The following is a 23174-nucleotide window of genomic DNA, read 5'->3' as shown; positions in this document are numbered from 1 at the left end:
CTGGGCTTCATTAGTTCTGCTGCTTGCAGGATGGCTTTAGGATTCAGGGAGGGAGGAATCCTGAAGTTTTAATGGCACTGGACCCCTTTGCATCCAGCGCAGACCTCATGCTGACACCCTTCAAATGGAATATTGTTAGCATTGGGAACACTGTCAAATCTGTCTGGTCACAGTCCCCTGGGGAATCAAGCACTGGTCCAGACTTTGCTTGACAAACATCTTTTCCTTTTTAACTAACTAGCTTAGAGACGGCCTGTTTTCAGGCCTTCTGAGCTGCCCATCGACACCATTGCTGGCCTGAGCGGTAGGACGTGTACCGTGTGCCTCCCAGAGGCAAGGGAAGGGGGAGTTCGGGGGGTCAGCGGCTCCAGAGGGTGCCACTTTGGGACCACGTAACACCAGACCAGAGGGAGGGTGCAGCTGATGACCCTGCACCAGTGTGTTCAACAGCCTCTTGTGGCAGGTTTCCTTCCAGGGTAGAGGATACGGATCCTTCCATAGCCCACTATACCATCCTAATAGTGATGATGTCCTGGGAGGTAGGTTTTACTGGCGAGCTGAACTGGGAATCAGACATGGTTCAACCCCCCCTGCTGGGCTTATCTCCATCTTGCCTTTGACAACTGAAAATTAAACCTGATTCAGACTTAAAGATAATTAGTGTGGGGTTTCTTCCAGAGTCTGCAGATGTCCTGAGGCAATAGCCTTAAGGAAGAGAAATTGCAGTGTTCGCCTTACCTCTCTATTTATGGCACACCAAATGTCAGGGGTGCCCGCTTGTTTCGTGCTAATCTGCTCATTTTACGCTGCTGCCAAACTTCCACCCTGTCACACCAGTGTGTTAGAGGATCCAGGGAGCTGCCACAGGAATTAGGTCAGGTTTGCGGGGAGGGATGAGGACTTTTCTTGTTAGCCACAAACCAGAACAACAGGACGAATGAACGTGCTGTCAAGAGCCAGTGGCTGAAATGGCCAGAGGTGACAGGCTGCCTGTCCGTGCGTGCCGTCCCGCAAACGCGGGATCTGCTCTCCCTGGACCTCTGCAGGAGGGCATACTGCCCAAAGAGCTGTTTCCCAGGAGATGCACTTGAATAATGGGATGAAATCATGAGCCAAATGTTTTCTTAGTGCCACCACTGTACAGGAGTTGTGAAGTTTTCCTGATGCCCCAGAGCTGCTCTGCTGCCCAGCGCTCTTTTTGAATATAGCAGCACAATGCAGTGCTTCTCCCTGTCAGCCCCACAACAGGAGAGGAGAGAGGTTTGGGAGTCGAGACATGGCTTCTCATCTCAGCTTTCTGCACCCTTGACCTAGCACCTTGTGTCTCCCAATCTTTCTGCGCTGAGAAGAAAACATTGCCAAGACAACAGCTGAACAAAGTGCTAATTTTCACGGCTGGGTGTAGTTGGTTTAGAAATTGTGCAGGCAGTGCTGTTTACCAGTGGCACCTCGGTGCATTTGGGGACCCCTTACATCCCTACTCGGGTGTCAGCCGTGACAGGGAACAGGCAAAAGGCATGTGGATGGGAAGCCGTAGGGAGACCGGGCTGAAACACGTAGATGCAAAGCTTGTCTCTCCCTGTCTGTGTGGTGGGAGCCCATTATGAATTGTACTGGTTATATCTGAAAACTTCCAGCTTTGGCTGCTGCCATCCCTAAAGCATGAGAATCTGTTCAAGTCATGCAACCCCACGGATCGTTTTGGTGTTCTTTGGTTTTGCCTTATCTGTGTGGTACTCATGTTTGTGTGACACGTGGCCTTGCCTCCTGGAGTAGCTTTCAGTGCTACAGGTCTAGAGCACTTTGATTTCCTCGCATGTCAGGCAGGGCAAAGCCTTGATTTTACAGCAAACATCACAGAGCATTATGTGAGGAGTTAAGTCATTTTACAGACTTCCACAAACTGATGCCAGAAGAGGAAAAAGACCTACAGTTGCTGCTGATAGCAGAAAAGCTTTTTAGTTGTGTCAGTAGGAGCAGGACGGCAGGTAGTGTTTCTCCAGTGCAGCGTGGGCTGCTGAGCAAAAGACTTTTGAGATCTCCAAGAGCAAGTTTTGTGTGGAAGGATGTGCAGAAAGCAAAAACCAATCCTGAGGGATCGTTTTCAAGCACGTTAACTCCCCACCTCCTAGCAGGGCCGGCTCCCTGCTCGTTTCCCAGAGCATGCGTAATGGCAGAAATCCCTCCTGCTCCCTGCGGGCAGCGCGCGAGGTGGACATGCAGCTGCTTGCACGGCTCTTCTCTGCAGGTGGAAGCTTGTTCTTCCTTACAAAGGTGTTTTATCGCTGAACTGTTAATGGTTTCAGCTTTCACGGGCTGGCTGGGAAAGTCGGTGTTTCCGCCAAGCGACACCAGGCAGTTGTGGCTCGGCAGGGGCCGGGGAGGGAGCTGTCAAGGGACAGCTGCAGGGAGCAGCTCCCGTGCAAAGGCAAGGAGCCACAACCGCCTCGATTCCTTCGTCTGTGCCTTCACTCATACATTCGCTGCAGACGTGGTGCTGTTTCCCTGCAGCCCCACCGGCACGGAGGAGCACGGCAGCTCGAGGACCTCGGGACCCTGTGCAGACCCACCCGTGGCGCTGCCTGTTGGTGTGTTGAGCCACGCCGGGTGCTGGACGTCCGGGTGCAGGCAGGGGCTCGGAAATGCTCCTGACATCTGCACTTAGGCCGTGTTGGAGGTCCGACTCCTCAGCACCGGTTGCTGCTAGAGATGAGAAACAGCCCTCCCCGCTGCTGCCTAATTTTAGCTCTCTACCTTGAGGCCCCGCACTGCTGGTTGCCATGGTGATCCCTCACCACCGGCAATGCCACGGGCTTTCTCGCCAGTGGATGCCTTGGCAATGTCTCTTTTTTTTTCCTCCTTGCTCCCTGGGAAGCAACAGCTGAGGCAGAAGCAGTGCGTGTGGCTCACTATACTGTCAGCTCGTGTCTTCTGCTTGGCACTTGCCCATTTGCATGCAAGAAACCTCGTCCATGGGAATGCACTTCCCGGCCCCCCGAAAGCGGCGTGCGTTCCCATCCCTGTTTGGCAGACAGTCTGGGCTGTGTGTACATGATGCTGCAGCTGCCTGGTTGCCCTGAGTTTCTGGCCCGTGAGCCATGGCAAACAGCTTTCTCCATGGTCTTTGCCTGAGAAGACGTCTGGGGCGGTTGTGCCCCTGTGGAGGTTGCGGGGTGAAGAGTCGGGAGTGCCCCTGTGCCATGGCAGACGCTCCGGAGTCTGGGTGCTCCTGCCCTGGCTTCATGCTCCCTGTTTTCACACCTTCCCACTTGCTCTCTGGGCAGCAGAGGAGTCATTAAAAGCATTGGCCAGACAGAGGGAGCTTGGGCATCTCACCTGATGAGAGGAGGAGCAGCCTTGTCACGGCTCGCGGTGTAAATGCCACCATGCAGCAATTAGTAACGACTCTCTGCCCTTTCCCTTCCGCCTGCCTGAGCGCGCTGTGCACAGGGATGAGTGGCACTTCCCAAGCCCACGGTGACAGAGAAGGCAATGGCAGCTTGCAGGGAGGAAGCAGTGTAAAAACCATGATTCCAGCCCCCACATCCTGAAATTCATTTAAGGGCAATGCCATGGAAACACTGTGGAGTCTTTTTGTGTGTGTGACCTTGCATTTAAACCTTTGCAGGTTGTATTTTCAAGTTTTTACATGGTAGGTGCGAGGACGAGCTATTGAATATTGAAGTGGCAGCTGCCTTCCCCACTTACTCACATGACTCCGGTAGATGGGGCTTTATAAAGAGCAAACATGACAAGGTGCAAGGTCAGATCAGACTATCTGCCACAAGAAACTAATTTGTCTGGGGCATCTGGGAGGTCATCAGAGAATCGGGAATGAAGATTATAAAGCCTCATTTGCAGACCTCTACCAATACTCATCCGTTCATCCACCGCTGTCTCCGTTACACACCCGGTTACGCACAGGAGACTCGGGCATTTGCTGGGAAGGTGGCCACGAGCTGCTAGAGCAAGCAGCCATGGTATGCCATGAGCCACCTCGGAGCTGCGTGGCTGTACCAAACAGCAGCAGTGGCAACTGCTAACTTCATCTGTGTGCGGGCTGGTGGAGGAGACTGTTTTCTGACTCTTGCAGCAGGTGGAGGCAGGATCTGCAGTAGCAGCTGCCAACGCCTGGCAGAGGAGCGCACCTCACCCTGCAAAGCAGCTGCAATGGGGCAGGCTGCAGGTGAAGGATGGGGTAGAGGTAGGGTGGGAGAGTTGAGGTCTGGTGAGGGAAGGAAGTGAGGGTCTCTGGGATTTTGGGAAGGGGGCATATGAATAGAATGGGCAGTGGTTTGTAGGTTGCAGGTGGTGAAAGCAAGGTTTGTGGGGTTAGCGTTGCAAGGATGGGGGGCGTGGGGAGCTGGGGTGAAAGCTGAGAGCTGCTTTCACCAAAGGTGGAACCAGCACCCGGCCTTGTAGCTCCTGCCATGGTCGCTGCTGCCAGGAGGGAGGATGAGCAAGCTGGGCCTGAGAAACCCTGTGCCGGCGAGGGGGCAGGCAGGCGGAGCAGCGCGATTCCCTTCTCTCCCCGGCCAGACCCCTGCCGCGGAGCCAGCTGTGCCAGCTCCAACCCACTGCCCGCCTAGGACAGCTGCAAGCAGCAAGCCATATTGCTTTGGTTAATAAGAAAAGTCAGAGTAACGCGGCCTTCTGGGCTGGTGGGAGGCGGGGTGTGTTCAGAGGCTGCTCTGGTGGGGTCACTGCCAGCATCGCCAGCCCAGCTCCCAGAGGAAGAGCGGTGGGACGGCTCCTGGGCTCCGGAACTGCCAGGGAGGGAGTTGCAGCCAGGATGACCACATCGCAGGCCTGGTTTCCAGTGAGCTGGCATGGAGAGAGGGATCTTGCGAGCCCAGCTAGGTCCCTGTGGACCCTGCCGAGGCCGGCTGTGGTTGCAGCAGGTGCCGTAAGCCTCAGTCCAAGGCAAGAGGCAGGTTTGGCATCGGTGGGTCAGGCGGGAGCCTGCTGCTGGCAGCCCTGCCTGGCCGTGGGAAGGAGAGGCAGGGTACTGCCATCTATTGCCAGGCGCCTGGCCTGCACACCTCGGCGGGCCGGGGTTCGGAAGCATCTCCCTCTTTTTTTTCCTGGTCTTTGGCTCAGCGAAAGGATGAGCGTGTTGTTTGAAACCCTTTAATTGGATCAGCACGTCGGTGTCTGCAGTGCATTTTAGGTTTGTGAGTGCCCTAGTCGGACTGCAGCCTGGGAGAATTTTTTTAGTTTGTGCTTTCTGCAAAATGAGTTCTTCTGTTCCTGCCCTAAGTTGTGTGAGGTTGCTTTGCTCCATCCCATCCCAGAAGCACCTAGGTCATTTACCCCAGCTCTCCACCAGAAGGCAGTTAAAGAGGAGTGGGTGCAGCAGAAGGGGCAGAATGCCTTTCATAGCTCAAGAAACAATACGTGAAAGGAGGATGAAGGGGCAGAGGGAGGATAACAGACTGTCTTCGTGGGGTGAGCAGGCCTGGGACACGGTGTATGTTTCTGAGCTAGGAGGCTGATGTGTCTCAACACTGTATTTTTATTTTACAGGATAAGCAGCAAACGTTTTGCAGAACATTTGCAGAAAGTCAGAAGGGTGTTTGCTACTGTGTGAACCTGAAGGGAATCCTGTAGTGTTTTGAGAAGACCTCCTTGAGCTTGATGACTGTGCAGTAGGCCAACAGACAAAATATTCTGAAGACCAGGGCAAAGCCATTCAGAAACTCATCTGGCCGTCACTGTGGGCTGTTCAGTAAAGACAGCAACTCACTGAAATTGTGATTTAAAAGCAAAACAAAAAACCGAAAGAGGATAAAGAAGCAACAAGAGAAAAATTGTACTCAGCATTTGTCATTGTATGTTATCACTTGCTCCTCAGGCAAATTCAGCTCCTTTTTGATCACCTACTTTCAAAAGTGTATGATGGAAGTACAAAGATACCACAGATGAGCAAAGGTTAAGAATAACACTCAGATCAGAAGGTGAAAACACTTTTGTGTATCAGAGGAGTTGCAGCAGATGTGATTGACCTATCCCACTGATTATTTTACATTCCTCTGTACAGGCCTTCTGTCTCTGATACAAAACTGTTGAGGAAGCCAGTTGACTGGCCTGAACCAGACACTTAACATACATGTGGAAATGTTAGATTAAATGAGAGTCACAAAGGAAATTAATGACAAAGCAGGGAATTAAACCAGGGTCTTCTGAGCCTGAACCCCTGGAACCGTCTTCTCTTTTAAAAGCCTAAGGAAAAAAATATCCATTAAACTGATAAAAGTAAATGGTGGTTATGTTGAAAACATGATTAACTTGGGAAATCTTCCCTGCTAGGTGTCACCAGCTTGGGAATGCAGTGGGACTTGAAAAAAAGGAATTGACAGTTACACAAACCCCAAGAATACTTGTGATGACTTTGGCTAGAAGAAAACTGTAAAGCGTATAAATTGTGCTGCAGGGCATAAGTCAACTGCTGGCTGTCAGGGACCAGGAAGAAATGTTCTTTGTGAGAAGGTTACTGTATAATTATCTATGACAGTGTTTCTTCCTTTGAAGTGTTTAATCTTGACTGGTGGAGTTAAGATAATGGGTCATGTAGTTTTGTGAAATATTTTTGTGATGGGGGCATTATCTGGTGCCTGATGGCGTTTCCTTCTGCCTGTTTGGTATCACACCTTTCTCCAGGGTTATGTTCACCTTCTTCTTAAATGTCTCCAGCAAAAACATTTCTGCTTCCTGCCCTCCATGAAAAAAAATTTTGAAGACAGCAGTCGTTGACATGAGCAAATTATTCTTGCCATTCGTGCTAGACTTCCTCTTGCTCATGTTTGCTCCAGTTCTTCTAGGTGATTTTTCAGGACTGACGTCAGGGAAGCCCTCTACTGCTGGGGCTGTAGCCGTCGCTCTTGTATCTGCTCCTGATTATTGTCTCAGCTGTCTGTCTATTGCAGTCATGTCTCTCTTGTGCTGTAATCTGTGCCTTACCGCCTTGGAGCTCTTTGGTCCAGTCTACAAGTTAAATGTGTTATTTTTAAAGCTGTGTTGCTGCTCTTCTGTGTAACTTGGTGTATTTTGTGTCTCTTACTTTGTATCTTGCAGGAAGAGCCAAGGAGCAAATCCAAGATCTGTGCCAACGTTTTCTGCGGAGCTGGGCGGGAGTGTACAGTGACTGAGAAGGGAGAGCCAACCTGCCTCTGCATTGAGGTACGGGGGCGGCACAGGGTCTGCATCTGGGACGGGTGTCACCACCATCACCCCCCAGCTGAGTTTCTGTCGCTGGAAGGATCCTGTGATGGGATGAGGCTGTGGCTGTTTAGAAGCAGCTGCAAATGCACAGCGGCTCTTCAAACACCAGTGTGCTGTGGGAGAAGAGCCCTGCAGGGTAGATATTGTCTGTGGCTTGCAGCTGTGCTGCTTGCACAACTGCATAGGGTCTTAACGTGCACGGGGGACTTGGCTGGAGGTCTTTTGCTGGGAAAGCCCAGTAGGGTATTGATATGCAGCTGGCTCTGGAGGGCACTCTGGGGAGTGGTCTGTAAGCTCCAAGGCAGCCTGCCCTCACTCGCATCTTGTTTGAGGAGGTTACAAGCACCCTACTAAAAATCGGCTTTTGTAAAATGGAGATAATTGTGGTAGAGTGCTGTGAGGATGAATAGCTTCATCCAGCAGGGAGCCACGGGTGATTAGAAGAGTCTTTCTCAGCTGTAGAGACACAGTGTCTCCCTACTCTGCTCTGCCCCGTGCTTTCAAACCGTTCCTGCCTGTCTCCTGGGAATGGGCATGTGGCTCTTTGTTCCCACTTCCCTTGGAGCCTGCAGCTCTGACGTGGCCAGCCTGGGTGCTGGAGAATGAAATGCCCTGCTGACAGGAAGAGAGTCTGTCACTCTGGGTAGGCTTGGCCAGACTGAAAGGGACGGGAGGAAGAAGCCCACAGCCTGAACAGCAGCCCAGGTGAACCCTCCCTCTGCTGTAGGCCCGTGGCTGGTGGCTTGTTCTGCGTTCGGTTGCAGAAGGGGGGAGCAGAGTCTCCGAAGAGATGCAACAGAGCTGAGCAAGCAGAAGTGCTCGGAACAGATTTGCAGAAACACCTCCCGGCAGGCATGTCCATGCCACCAGAGCAGCACTTGTAGCAGTATGTGCAGTATTTATGTCGGGCCCCAATATTTCTGCTGAGCTGTGCTTTCAGGAAGGCTCCCGTCATGGTGGTGGTGACAGAGGCTGGGATAAAGTGAAGCCTTTGAACGCCACCCACAGAATTCCCTGTGCAGGCTTTTCTGGGGTGATGATAGGTGGACTCAGCCTGCTCCAAATACTTTTTGGGCCAAGGAAGCTGTGCCAAGGGCCTCTGTTGAGTTGGGCTGGTGCTGAGACTTGCCTGCCTCCCTCTAGCTGTCCCAAAGAGGCAGGTAAAATGCTGTCTTCTCTGGCTCTCTCACAGCAATGCAAACCTCACAAGAGGCCTGTGTGTGGTAGCAATGGCAAGACGTACCTGAACCACTGTGAGCTGCACCGTGATGCCTGCCTCACTGGCTCCAAGATACAGGTGGATCACGATGGCCACTGTAAAGGTAACCCCATCGATAAGGGCTACACTCCAAGGGAGGGAGAGTCGGAAGCCAAGCATGCTAAGGCAAGGCAGGCGCCTCACCAGCCAGGACTTCGTCCCACAGTTGCTGAGTGGGGTAAACAGGGCAAGCCTGGGAACGACAGCCAGGTTCAACTGAGACTCCAGATCACCAGGCAAGTTTGTGGTGATGAAGGAGGCCTGAAGTCAAGCCATGGAATCAAGTCTGGTGTTAGTAACCATAATCAGGCACAGGCCAGAAATTGCCAGGCAAGTGCGTAGTGACGTAGTCTATAGCAGGTCTGAGATCAAGGTGGGAAGGCAGTCACCAGGTCAGGGCCTAGATCAGCAGGGTCTGTGGCAGGTACAGGAATGGTTGCAGCAGATCGGGAGACAAGCATACCTACAACGTAATCCCAGGCAAGGGCTAGGGCCTGAGACATCAGCTGAAATGGAGCCCCTGGGCTCATGCGTAGAGTGTGGATGGAGGCCCTAGGTAAGGTTGGCAGGATCGTTAAAACCTCATTAGTGCTCTCAGGACCCTGGCACCGTGCCTGTGGTGAGATCTTGGAGCTATTGTCTCCCTGGGTTGCTGGGAGCGGGGGGACTCGGGAGAGCAGGGCAACTTCTTGCTCCCACCTGCCTCTGAGCCTTGTGGAGTCAGCCAGGCAGGTGGCTCAGTCTACCAGCTGAGGAAAGGTCAGACTAAGGATAAACCCCTAAAATCCATACTACCATCCATATTCATGAGGGACTTCAAGAACTTCAGGAGCAAGGGTTTTGCTCAGTGGCAGGGCTGTTTAACTCCTTCCCATGCTAGCCGTGCAGTAAAAAAGTGGTTTCTCATGTTCAGACTGAATTTCATGTGTTTAAATATGTACCTGCTGCCTCTTGCCCTGTCACTGGACACCATGGAGAAAAGTTAGGCTCAGTCTTCTTTATTCCCTCCCATCAAATGTATAAACATGGACGAGATTGTCCCTGAGCCTTCTCTTCTCCAGGCTAAACAGTCCTCAGTCTCCCCTCAGGGTGACAGATGTTCCAGTTCAGGACTCCCAGGCTCTTCTGCCCTTGCCCAAGCAGCACCCAGGGTGGGAGGAGGTTCGTATTGCTTCATGTTGCACCAGCAATGTCTTCTGTCTTTCCATTAACAGAGAAGAAGTCTGACAATCCAGCTGCAAGTCCAGGTAAGAAGCCACCTCCTTTCTGGCTGGGGCCTCTGTATGCATTTGGGAGAAGAGATGGGGAGGGCGGCCTGCTGGGGAGGCTGCACAGCCCTGTGTAAATCATACCTCTGCGCTGGCTGTAGCAGAGTCTGAGCTGGTGAATCAGCTGAAGTATGTTTGCCCGGCTCCTTACTCCTGCGTAACCTTTCAGAGCTCGTCCATCTCCTGGGCTCTTCACTGTGCTGGGATGTCTCAGGGACTCAGCACAGACAGCGTGCAATGAAACCCAGTTTGCCCCTAGGGACACAAGCTGTGCTTATCACCCAGACTGAGGTGCTCTTTTACCTGTTTCATTGAGGATCTAAAACGCAGTAACTGTGGAGCTGTTGTCCCCAACTCCGAGAGCAAGGAGACTTTGCTTTAGGAGTGATTAACCGATGGGCGCAAAGGCAGAGGCAGCACTGCGTAAGGAATGGGGCATGGTCCGGGGAGTCGGGAGGCAGAGCTGAACTGCCTCCTTCTGTCAGCCAACAGATGATCTTAAAGGTCTCTTCCAACCTAATGATACTATGAGAAGTCTGTTTGATTCCCTGTGCCCGGTTTCTCCCTTTATGCATTGCCATGTGTACTTAGACTATGGATTTTGGGGCTGTGGCCTGTTCCTCATCAGGGGACCCTTTTCCCGTCCATGGCCTCTAAGTGCTGGAGCTCTATAATTTTCAAGTTCCTCAGACAGATGAGAGCAAACCCTCATACAAGCTTAATGGAAAGGGCCATGTCAGAGCATGGCTACCACCTCAAAGCAGTTTTAAGGAAGTTCAAAACTAAACGTGCAGAATCCCTACAGGTTTGTTTTTTCATCTGTCTGTCTGGTTGTGATTGTAGTCACTGGATTCAGAAGAAGATTCTTAGTGTGTGTAAGTGACATCAGTGCACACTGATTCCCCTTCTGGTTCCGTTGACCTCTGGGTGGGTGTGACAACTCGCAGAAGCCAGAAGATCTAGGCTTTCATTTTGCTTCTAAGTGCATGGTTTGGTGCTAGCACACAAAGTCATGTCCACTAGAGAAAGCTGTGAGAATACTGTGAACAAGCCTGACTTGATCCCCTCTCATTTCCAGTCAGACAAGTCAGGGCTTTGAACAGTCAAAATCTTCTGAGGCAGAAGGCCCTAAAATCTGAGTCCTGGGGACAGTGTGGTGGGAGGGCTTGCTCTTTGTCTACTCTTTGTCCTTGCAGAGGATAGAGGTTTTGGTATCTGAGGGATGGCAGCTGGTGGCAGTGCTGCACAGCATCGGGAAGCCTGGGGACAGCGTCAGTCACCTTCCTCCCTCAGTCTGGGGACTCTTCACACCAAGATGAGTCAGCTCTGGGTTGTTCTTCCAAAAGCCTCAGGGCTGGGAAGGTGGTGGAGCTTTGGCAGGAGTGTCATTTTCTGGCCTTGCCACATGGTGTCACCCACAGCCCATCCGCCGTTCAGCACATGGCACCCCTGCTTTGCTCTGGCAGTGGTGCATCTCCAAGGGACAAGGGCCTGTGAACTGCCATCAAGGTGGCCTGGCTGGCTTTTCTTTCCAGTCGTCTCTCTGTGATCTCCCTGCCAACTCCGTTTCTCTCATCCTTGTTTTTTCTTCTGCCACACCTTCTCCCATTACAGTCGTCTGCTACCAGTCGGACAGGGACGAGCTTCGTCGCCGTGTCATCCAGTGGTTGGAGGCTGAGATTATCCCAGATGGCTGGTTTTCCAAGGGCAGCAACTACAGCGAAGTCCTGGACAAGTATTTCAAGGCAAGTAGAGCAGCGCCTACCGTGGAGGCCAGAGAACATTTCTTTCCCTGTCACTGCAAAACAGCTGCCATGGCCCCAACCCAAGAGGCTCCAGTGTGTGACGTCCCTGTCAAGCTGGGGGCCAGGGAGCTCTGGTATGTCCTGCAGCGCGATGTGTTACGGGGTGTCTGCAGCAGTGGCTGACGGAGCCACTGACAAGGCTACGTAAGAACCCAGACCTGGAGCATCCCTGGCTCCTGGTGTCTGACCTGCCCTGGGAAAAGAAGTAGGGCAGGCCAGATGCGCCTGCGGCAGGGGAGAGAACTGATCTCAGGGGACAAAAGATAGCCAGAGGAGAAGAGGTGGGTGAAAGTGCTGGAAATGCAGGTAGAAGGAGCAGGAAGCTGGGGCAGGAGCTGCCGATCCTTTGTTCCAGACGGTCCCCAGGCCATGTTGAGATGGGGATAGGGGATGCCTGGGGGCTTCAAGGGGAATATTTGCTTGCAAGGAATATGGCCCAGTTGTGGCTGAGAGCTGGCAGTCCCTTGGTGCTCTGCAGAGAGAGAGGAGCCGCCCATGAGTGTCAGACCCTGCAATAATCCTGTTCCTGTTCCCTCCTCCTTGTCAGTCTGTCCCTCAGCCCATCCCCATCCCCTTTTGTAACTGGCAGATCACAAGCTTCTCCCATGCTCCTGCCACATGCACTGCTGCCACCCTCCCCCTCAGGCCTGGCTCCAGATAAAGACTTCAAAGTATTCAGCATGGAGCTGCAGGAGCAGGTGGGGAAGGGGGGAGAGTGTTTAAATCATAAGCTGTTGACAGCAAGAGATTAATGATGCCTGACAGGAGTTAGCACTGCAAGCAAATTTGCCATGGCAATGGCACCCCCTGGTGAGACAGAGGAGCTGGTCCCCACGCTCCAGAGAGCATCTTCGCCTCTGTAGCCATTAATGCTGCTGTCTGTGGAAACCGGCTGTGGCCCACTGCCTCAGGCACCCCCGCCAGCACCTGCCAGCACCCAACAGCCACAGCAGCCCATGGAGCGGAGCTCCTCGGTTGCTCCCCCTGCAAACGTGCTGTCCCCAGCCACCTTTGCAGAGAGTCTCCCCAGACCGTGGGCTTTGCTGAAATGCATGAGCCAGCCACAGGCTTGCTCCACTGCCGTGCGCAGCCCAGTCACCCCTGCCGGCCGCATACCTGTCAGGGCACTGGGGAAATCCCATGGCCACCACTCAGAGGCAGCAGCCTCACGTTCTCTTTACTGTCCCCCTTTTTCTGGTGCACTGATCCCAGGCACAAGCAGGTGAAAGTTTCCATGACAAAGCAATACCTTTTCTCAGACCAAATGGGGAATTTCCTTCTCTGTCAGGTGTAATCCACCATATCAACAACGCTTAAAGCTTTTAAATACTTTCTAAAGCAGAATTCAGAGCTTGGAACCACTTGGGACAAATCCAAGCAAAGCAAATTAAATGTGTTCAAAGACACATAAATTTGTGTCACCAATGAGGGTCCACTGTCACTGGAGGAATTCTGCCGTGCCCAGCCACAGAGCTCTGCATGCCTGCCCTGCAGATAGCCTGACTCCTGCCCTGCAGTTAATAAACACTGGAGGCAAAGATGACATGCAGCTTTTCCCTTTTCTTCTTGATGGGGAGGTTTGTAGATTGGCATTGAGCTGTTTCCCTCCCAGAAGCCTGACTTGTGCGGATCACTGGGATGTGGATTGCTCATCAGGCAGGCCATGACCTTGAAGGATCTTGCTTCAAGAGGTGTGAGGCCAGTAATGGGAAGCTGCTCTGTTGGAGGGTCTCTGAGGTAACACGTAAATGCAGATCATAGCATCAAAAGGCAAGAAAACTAGTTTAATTGTGTCTGGGTCATTAAGAGAACTACAGCCACTTTCACAAGAAATAGCGGGACAAGAGGCTTCGAAGTCCAGTAGAAGTCACCATGTTAGCAGAGCAGTTATGCAGGCTGCAGCGTGCAGGGTAGTTTTCCTAGCCCTACAGGCTTCTCCTGAACGACATAGAGGTAACATCAGGCAGTGTCTTTTCCAGCATTCCTGGAAGCGCTGCACAAGGAGCCACAGTGACCTGCCCCAAGTCACACAGCAAAAATTACCCAGCGGCAGTCTTGTGTGCAGGATTCATTTTCCCCTCACTGCAATGCAGCTGTCTCTGAGGGGGCCCGGCAGTTCCTGCTGAGTGCCCAGCACTGTGATATGACATCTCCAAACAGGAAGGCAAAATGCAATTACTTCTTTGGGAGTACAGCCAGGATTTTGGGGCTAAAAATCCTGCTCTTCAGTGCCAGGCGTCCTGTCAGGACCTTGAGAAGTTGGTGGCAAGGCGTTGTGCTGTTGCATTAAATTGTTTGTTCTTTGGGATCAGCAGAAAATTGCTTCCTGTGATTTTCCCTTTCGTCACTGTCAAGAGTCCAGGCACAGCTTTGAATTTACACGTATTGGAAAGGCGACACCTCCTTGAATGCAACTGGTCTGCTCTGAGGCAGGAGATGTATAAGAAGGCTAAGAGCTGGCTGAACAAAGAGAAGAAATGGGGTTAGAGCCATAAATCAAGCAGCAGGAGGTGAATGAGAGGCAGTGTAGCTTATCGGTGAGCACAAGGGTAGGATCGTGTCTCCCAGTTCTGATGCTAGTATGGATATGTTGCTGCTTTTCTCTGGGCCTCTGTGCAGAACAGGGACGATGCAAGCTTCAAAAATGCTAAGTACACGGGAAGAGGGAGAAGGGAGGGGTACCCTGAACCGATACACCAGACTCTCAAATCTGCCCATTCTTCCCTGCAGAGCTTTGACAATGGTGATTCTCGCTTGGACTCCACTGAATTCCTGAAGTTTGTGGAGCAGAATGAGACCGCTGTCAACATCACCACCTACATGGACCAGGAGACCAACAAGCTGCTCAGGTGGGCAGTGGACAGGGTGCCAGAAGAAGGGCTAGGGGGTCAGGTGTGGTAGAAGGGGGCATGAAAATCCACTCATGGACAATATCAGTTAGGCCTTGCACTAACAAAGGTAGCTGTGTATGAAGTGGCTTCTCACTTGATTAGGTGTGGATACCACCACAAGGAGCAGTCCCACCCCTACCCTTCGTGTTAGGCATGTATTCCGACACTCTTTTGCCTTAAATTTAGTAGGTATGCAGCCAGAAGGTGAGTTGGGTGACAGAAAATTTGTCTTCTATTTTATTTCCTAATAAATGGCCTTTCCAGTGGACTCTACTCACCTTTTGCCTGCTAGATCCAGCGCAAAGAAGATGGTGAGAAAACACAGCTCACAGACAGCCTGCAGTTAGAGCTGGTGCGTCACATGAAGGTGTAGTTTGAGAGGTTTCCCTTTGTGTGTGCGCCACTGCGTGCCAGACTATGAGAACAGGCTGCTTGTGGTTATGCTGTACTTGCATCTCTACTCGCGTGACAGCATGTAGATGTCAAGAGGGTCATGTTCCTGCTGTTCTGAATATCCCCCAACTTCCTGGGCCTTTGCCCAGCAGGGAGTATTTTGTGACCAGGAAATTTTTTGTGACAAAATTTTTCTTTTGTCTGTATCCAGTGAGGTATCCGTACAGAAGCTGCTTCTGCCAGGCATCTCAGAGCCTTCCTGGTTATTACTGGTTTTATTCATCGGCACTCCGAAGCCAGCAGAGCAGGGACCAGCCTAGCGCAGCCCTGTGCAGAACATGCCTCTGTGTTTCCTTTCAGGGGACTCTGCGTAGATGCCCTCATCGAGCTGTCAGATGAAAATGCTGACTGGAAGCTCAGCTTCAATGAATTTCTCAAGTGCCTCAGCCCATCCTTCAACCCACCAGAGAAAAGTAGGAGCTCCCCACTTGTATTGGGGAACCAGAGGGGTCCTGGGAAGGGAGGAAGGAAAAGAGACCAGCTTTGGGCCAGACATTGGATGCTGTAACTCTGTTCCCAGAGATAATGTTGATACATGCCTACCTCGCATCCGACAGCATCCCGTTTGTCCCTGCATTGTGTCAAAAGTACTGTATTTTCTGTCCCAGAGCCCCCACCGCTCTTGTGATGAAAAAGGTTTGGATTTTAGAAACAACGGCATAGGTCAAATGGATATGGTATGCTCAGAAGGTCAAGGCATGTATTTAACAGTGTGGAGATAAATCATGTGAGGAGTTCACGTCTGGATAACTTAGGAAAGTCAGACCAGACCAAAGTCCTGCTACGCTCTGCCTTTCACACAGAGCACCTCCCTGATGAACATCTCAGAGTTCGCTGTCCTTCCAAATCCTGCTTGGTGCCACGGTTCACGTGGAAGCAGCTTGGTGTTCTGCTGACCAGGCGTGCCTGGCCATTCGCCTGATTGTCCCCTCGGGTGGTGCTGGTCCAAAGGTGCCAGACTTACTGCAGTGGCACCGAGGAGCAGGCAGAGGCTACGCTTGCCAGGGAATATGAAGTTGAACCCTCTGTTGCCTGTTTCAGTGGGAAGCTAGGGAGGCTGCACCTCCCCCAGGAAACATCAGCACCTGGTTTCCACCTAACACCGTGTGGGCCCTTGAGTGCTTTGGGGGCCTCGACCTAGACATATGATAGAGCTGTGAGAAGAAATGTGAGCTGAAATGAGAAATATTTGTTTTCCTTCCTTTCCCTCTCCCAGGGTAACAGCAATTACACAAATCATTTCCCCAACTTCTACCCACCTAGAACAGGAATTGTTTCAGAATAACCAAACTTTCCACTTTGGGCGTACTTTTCCATGTATAGCAGATCAGAAAATTCAAACAAATCTGACATTTGGAATTGAGAAATTGAAATGTTTTGTTTTGAGGAAGCAAAATTACGTGTTTGACTTTCCCAAATTATTCTCTGCCTGATTTCAGATACCAAATTCAGCATGGAAGTTTCAGTCATTATGAAACTTTTGGTGGTTAGGGGAAGGAAGGCCTCCTCCAAAACCTTGTATCTCTTCCCTCCAAAGGCTTCTCCAAATATGTTACCTTTAGCCTGCTCACTGTCTCACAATGACTGCCCTTGTTTTGTGCCTCTCTAGAGTGTGCCCTGGAAGATGAAACCTATGAGGACGGAGCAGAGACCCAGGTGGAGTGCAACCGCTGCGTCTGTGCCTGTGGGAACTGGGTGTGCACTGCCATGACATGCGAGGGTCCGTATGCTCTCCCGACAATTACTGTATTTGGTTTTGTACAAAAGAGATTTTTGCTTCTATCCTTCCGAGGCCACCAGCTATCCAGATTTCTTCTCTCTCCAGCTTTTCCTCAGCTTCTCTATGGGTGGCTTCTGCATCACACTCTCGTGCCCCGTGTTGGGCCAAACCCAAGCTGGTTCTGTTCTAGAGGTCAGAAAGTGTGTAACTGGGCTGGGGGCAGCGCTGCCGGGGTTTGTAGTTTGGATTCGGTGTCGCGAAAATTCAGCACCAAATCTTCCAGACCTCTGTATCTGGCTGGCTTGGGGCATGCACAGACCACATAGGTCACTGTCTGCAACCATACGTGTAGGTGTGAGTAAGTCAGCTTTGCTGTCTGTGTGTCAGTATCCACGCTGTATCTGCGTTTACGCTATCCATAAAGCAGGAGCTAGGGTCCTGTCCTGCCCCAGGGGGGAGATAGGAGGCTTCATCCAGTAATGCCAAGAAAGTATTTTCGCTTCTTGTCATGAAAATTGTAGAAGAAAATAATCATGATGGAGACGAAGGGAGGTGGTGTTCATACTAAGGCAGGGTGGTTAGTCTGTCTGTTCTTCCTTTGGAAGGCCCTTCTTGAACTTTCACAGCCACGTTACAATTGTGAGAAGTCGTGGTGAGGTTGTGAACGATGGCTCTCTGTGTTGCCTTCTCACAGATGGTCCAGGGCCAGTGGAAACCCAGCTTTCCCCTGCCTTGGGAAAGGCACGGGTCCTCCTCAAGGAGCTACATCTACCCTCCCAGCACTGCACTGCATTTTCCTGGCCTTCTTCCCTAGAAACCAGGTTTTTGCATGAGCTTTGTTTTCAGTGTGGTGCGGGAGCTGTCAGCAGTGTGGTAGTTCAGCTCTCTAGTCAGTAGTTTGGCCAGAGTAGGAGAGAGGGGAACAGCAACGAGTATGCACAGGGTTTCTTTCATGGTTATCTGGCCTTCTGCTGCAGAGGCTCTGGGATCGCCTCAGCCCAGACCTGGCTGTGGCAGCAAGGAACTCACCTCAGAAGAGGTAACTGGGATACTGGTAGAGCTGCCAGAGGAGCTCTGCGTAGGTCTCGGAGGTTAAGGAACAGAATGAGAGACTCTTGCTGCCTACTTCGTTCCCTGCATCCATGGCAGAAGCATGCAATGGGACAATTCCTTGACTTTCTGCCCATGTCAGAGCAGCAGAGGGGTTAGAGGTTATTGTCAGAGGGATAATGAAAGCAAAGAGTCAGATCAGATACATCAGCAAGTTGCATATCCACTGAGCGAAATTACCTCTTCATTAGGCATCAGTTACAGCACTGAGCTTCCATTTATTCCTTACGAGAGGCCAAGATGTTTGAACTCATTCTAGGTGGTGCTTTTAAATAATATGCAGCCTCTTCCTTGTGGTTTTATTATTTACGATGTGGGAGAGACGGGGGCAGACTGGATACCCAGGTTCTGAAGTCCCAGGCAGCCACAAGGCCCGTTCTCTTCCTAAGAAGCCAGCCCATACCCTCCTCCAGCAAAGCCTTGCTAAGCTTGAGGTGCGCTGTGGCCAGCCTCCCTCTTTTTGTTCTACATGGTTCAGCCTCTGAAATTTCCATCCCGTACTTGTGATAATGCTGAACTCTGTTTCTGTTTGCAGGGAAGAATGAGAAGGTGCCTGCTCAGAGACAGCGACCTGATCAAGACTTGACTGAGGAGGAGCTGGCTAGATACATTCAGGAACTGCAGAAGCATCAGGTTAGCGTGAGGCTGGGAAGCTCTGCTTGTACTACACCTCTCCTTGCTAGAGGCGTTCCCTCTGCTTCTGTCGCTTGGGGACTTCTGGTAGAAGGGGGAGCACAGTAAAGGGGGATCTCTCTTTGCCTGTGGGGACAAATCCAGGTGTGAGGCTTTGAGACGTAAGCCAGTGTCGGCGCTGCTTGTGGATGGACCAAAGGCTTCAGGGCACTGCCAGCTCCTGTGTTGGTGCAGAGCTTCACTTTTGTGCTCTCTTTCTCTAGGAGACGGCTGAGAAGACCAAGAGAATGAGCACCAAGGAGATGTAAGGGGCCTCCACACCGGAGGAGCCCAGGAGGATGGGCCCAACCTGCCACCCTGTCCTCCAGTGCTGATCTCAGTATGCACAAGTGTCTGCTACAGTTGCCCAGTCACAGATATTTACATTGTATAGCGATGGGTTATTTGTTTTGTAATACACAGAGAATGGGGCCAGGAAAGGGGAGTAGAGCCCACCTGTTCAGGGAGCTTCATTGCTGGGGCCTTCGAAGGCTCAGAGGGACTTACGGCAGCCTCTGGGACCCTTTCCCAGATCAGGCAGCTGCTCCCTCCAAAAATTAACAGGTATTTCTTGTTCCCCTGGATCCGGGGAAAGGACGGAGGTCAGTGCTGGATGGAAAAGGGGGTCTTCAATCGATACAATTTTCAGCACCAGCCTTGGCTGCAGAAATACGGGCCTGGCGGTTTTGTGGCTGAGCACGTGTGCTGCAGGGCATCATTAGCCAAGGACCTTGCCCTGCTTACCCTCCCTTTTGGTTCTTGCTCCTCAAAGCTGGTCAGCCTGGTGTGACACCTGGAAGTCGTGGTGCCATGCTTCTGGCATGAGTCCAGCACGTTCCTCCTTGCTTTCCACCACTGTCCCCAGCAGCTCCTCCAGTACATTGTGGGCTCCAACACAACATGGTTCCTTTTGACCTCATCTCACTCTTACTCTCCCTGCCCCCTCCTTAGAGGTGCTATCATGTTTTTTTCTTATCACATTGACATGCTGACTCCCCCTTTTGTTTTGGTTGTTTGGGTTTTTTTATTACTTTATTTCCTATGGTAGTAATTCAGCTTTTGTATGTTTCGTAGCTCTAGGTCTTTCAAGAAAACCCAGCCTGTGGGGGTTTTTTATTGACAGTGCTGTAATGCCCATACACAGTTTGTATCGCACTGCGCTCAGACACCGCAGACACCACAAGCAACTTGTGAGCCCTGCACTACAGGGTATTTCTCAGCTGGGGATAGCAATGTCCCTCGTGGGAAGAAGAGACAGGGCTGGATGTAGTTAGTTTCACCAGGCACAGATTGACACTGCAGCTCTCTAGCTCTTGGTCCCTTAGCTAGCGTTGACCACGTGCTCAAGGTCCATGCTCAGGCCTCTCTAAATTGCCCAGAAAGAAGTGCCAGGTAGTCTAGAGACAGAAGGACCGGGCCATCCTGTTAGTAGGGCATCTTAAAAGACTTACCTACATGGAAATCTGTTTAGTGGGAGTCTGGGCTCTTAGCCATCATCTTGGGCTTTCCATTTCCATCTGGGGTGAGGCAGCAGCATTAGTCTTTGATTCCAGCTCTGAGTTTGGAGTCAGGGCTGGAAGCCTCATTACTGATGCATTTTAGAGTTTGATCAGACCATCTCTAGCCACCCTCACATCCATCCCTTCATGGGTCTTTTTTGTCTGATTTTTTTCTCAGAGCATTGGTCCTAGATAGATACAAATGAAATGCTGTTTCGTTGACAATCACCTCTGTAGCCTCAAGCCCAGCTCATTTTCTCCTGCAGTTGTCGAATGTACTTCATGCACTCACACACCTGAACATCTAGTTTCCACATTCCCTTCATGCCCCAGCTGTGCATCCCAAGCAGTTGCATGTACCCCGAGATGACTGCTAGTGACTTCCATCTTCCCTCTGTGAGCAACTTCAGCGGTTGTTGCCAGGTTTCTTGCAGTCCCTAGTGCTTCCTCAAGCAAAACTCCACTTGCATCTGCAAAAGAAACGTTCTGCTTGAGTAAAGGTCAGCAGGACTTTTGTCCCAACCTTCCCCTTTTTGCACAGCGCTTTCCTTGGAGAGGAAGAATGAACTGGTACGTAGCACGTGTAGGAAGAGAGGAAGGCTTGGTCCCTCCTGTGGTCTTGCCTGTGAGCCAGGTTTATTAAAGGCTCTCTGGTCTTGTAGCTGTTTTCCTGTTGTGAACCCAGAGGATTCCTATTGCCTTTGGCACAGTGCCGCACTTCCAGTGAGAATCATAATCTACCCCGCCGTGCTTGGAGGTTTGGGCATAGTAAATACAAAAGGGGGCTGGTTCTTTTCCCATGGGGGTCTGGATTTGAGAAGCTGTTGCCTGTGAAGGTGAGGGGAATGCATCCACAGGAGCTGAGGGTAACATGGACAGCGCTGCACTGGGACAGAGTCACTGTGTCCTGGTGGCACTGGAGGAAGCAGTTGGTGGAATAGGAGCACCCGTTAGGTGTGCCCTATTAGGAGCACCCTTGCTTCTCCCCAACTGTATGAGCAAAAGAGCCTCATGTGCTGGATCTGGCAAAAGAGCCTCATGTGCTATTCTGACCCCACTCTGAAAAGCAGTTTGTGCCTCCCAGCTCACTTCCTTCCAGCTTGGATCATTAAAGTGCCTTAGAGGAAACAACAGCTTGCCTTAAAGGCTTTCCCTGGATGGGGATAACATCTTATTGTTCAGACAGGAATATCTCCAACTGGAGGAACCAGAGCACACGCAGGAGCTCGGAGGCTAATCCACTGCAGAAGGGCTTGTGTAGGCTGCGTTACGCAATGCGTTCTCTGGTCCCCTTCCTGTCTCCTGTGGATGTGCTGTTGTGAGGATGGCTGCTGGGGGCAGCTGGAGAGGTGGGTGCTGGCAGGTGAGGTTTACAGAGCTTGTGCTTGCACCAAAGGTGGAGGGGTGGCTGCTAGCTCGGGCGAGGCGAGCTGGGCTCTCTGACAAGCTATACAGCCTAGCCTTGGGTAGCCTGGGCCAGCGGGGCGGGAGCACCCGAAACGGGCCCCCACGGAAAGGGCCGCTGCCTGCAGAGTCTTTTCTTCCTTGTGCTCTGCGGAGCCTTTTCCTCCTTGCGCCCTCAAAGGGAAGCGCAGAGAGCGATGCTGGTTCTAAGGGCTACAGTCCCCAAAGGGGACCGAAACATCTCGCCGCCATGCCGAGGGGAAGGGCAGCGTTAGGTGTGCGATGCCCAGGCCGTACCCTGCAGCAGGCTGGTCGGTTGGTAACTTCTGCAGGGTGACGTGGCTGCTGGGGAAGGAAGTGCTGGATTCCAGCTGTTGCCCTCTGGGACAATTGCTGTACAGACTGCAAGGGGCAGGGAAGGCATTTGGTTTGGGGTTTGGTTTTTGTCGTTCTCTTTCCAAAAAAACCAAATTTAAGCAACAAACAAAAAAGTCCCACTCCTCCCTTTGTATTCCCTCCTGTACATGTGTGAAATTTATCAGTATTCTGTAGGTTTCCTTAGTGCACTTATTTTACTTGATTTTGTAATTTTTTTTGAAGCAGGGGGGTTTGGATATTACTGCCAAATAAATGAAACAAAATTTAAAAAACAAGAGCTGTTTTGTTTTATTTCTTACAAGCCATATTCCTCATTTTCATCTTCCCCCCCAAAAAATAAGCTGTCTTTTTGCATGTCTATATGCAGTTCTCAATGTGCCTGACAAATGCGAGACACAACTGTCTCCAGTTTGTGGCAAGGTAGCGGCAGAGATGCAGCTGGCAGCCGCGACTCCTGCCTCCCAGCCACACGCTTTCAATGAGGAGATTGCTCCCCGAGGCTCTTAGTATCCCGTTCGTTCCCCTGGCACACGCTCCGTCTGTGCTGCTGGGAAAGAAAATCTTAGCAGCTCTCCACACGTGATGTGGTCAGAAGATGAACTAAGGTCATGCTGCCGACAGAAAGGCAAACCACTGCAGAATGGGAAGAATTCAGAGGGACACAGGCAGTCAAATACGGGGCAATTGCTATCCCATGTGGCATCAGGGGAGCCTCAGCTGGCGTGCCTTCTGGTTTGGGCAGTGCCTTTCATGGAACGGGTGGATCAGGTGGGAAGACCCCAGAGGCAAGTAAAAATAATAACTAAAGGTCTTGAAAATGTGACTTAACAAGGACAGACCAGAAGCCTTAGGCACAGTTAAGGAGGAAGGCTCTGAATGGTTGTCTTCAGGTGGAGACTGCTACCAAGATGAACATACCCATCTCACTGTGCTGGATGGAATGCTAGCTTCAGTTGTGGCAGTCAAGGCAGGTCTAGGTGAGACATCAAGGAATGCTTCTGAATGCCCAGGTTAGCAAAGAACTGGAAGACGCTTCCTTGATATTTCAAAGATTTCCTCCCTGTATGGATTTTAAGAAAAGACTACAATAACAACTATCGGGACCAGACCAAGTACAGCTGACCCTACCCTAAGGTGGGAGAACAGGCTGGTGACCCTCCTGATGTCCCTTCTGTTTCTGATATGACCTTACCATAGGTCTGGACAAGGCTGAATAGCCAGGGTCACCTTTGCTGAACTGAATGATGAAACGGCCTTCAATGGTGTCATATAACAGAAGCATAATTTCTTACCATTCATGTCCCCCGTAACTGTATTGGACTTAGCAACTTCTGCTACTGTGAGTTCTTCTAAGGAACTGACAGTCCGACAGAAGAGAAGGCTGCCTTGCTTTGTTTCACTTGGTGTGTTCATTCCAAAGCTGTTTAAAAAAAACCAACACAAACATTGCCTCTTAACACGTTACTTTTCACACCAAATGGCCCCTTTAGGGTGT

General features: G+C 51.3%; 1 protein-coding gene across 1 annotated transcript in view; it reads left to right on the top strand.

Annotated features, from left to right (window-relative positions):
- Positions 1-21954, top strand: part of FSTL1 (follistatin like 1) — a 53976-nt gene extending 32022 nt beyond the window's left edge. The window contains exons 3-11 of the mRNA XM_056340987.1: positions 7075-7179; positions 8414-8543; positions 9694-9726; positions 11362-11492; positions 14283-14401; positions 15197-15309; positions 16506-16616; positions 18262-18359; positions 18623-21954. Coding sequence (XP_056196962.1) covers positions 7075-7179; positions 8414-8543; positions 9694-9726; positions 11362-11492; positions 14283-14401; positions 15197-15309; positions 16506-16616; positions 18262-18359; positions 18623-18667 — 885 coding nt within the window. The 3' untranslated portion in view covers positions 18668-21954. The remainder of the gene's footprint in view (positions 1-7074; positions 7180-8413; positions 8544-9693; positions 9727-11361; positions 11493-14282; positions 14402-15196; positions 15310-16505; positions 16617-18261; positions 18360-18622) is intronic.
- Positions 21955-23174: the final 1220 nt, after the last annotated feature.

The sequence above is a fragment of the Falco biarmicus genome, chromosome 5, assembly GCF_023638135.1.
Source record: "Falco biarmicus isolate bFalBia1 chromosome 5, bFalBia1.pri, whole genome shotgun sequence".
NCBI classification, from domain to species: Eukaryota; Metazoa; Chordata; class Aves; order Falconiformes; family Falconidae; genus Falco; species Falco biarmicus.
The sequence above is the reverse complement of the archived record's forward strand: the minus strand, read 5'-3'. Positions and strand labels throughout refer to the sequence as shown.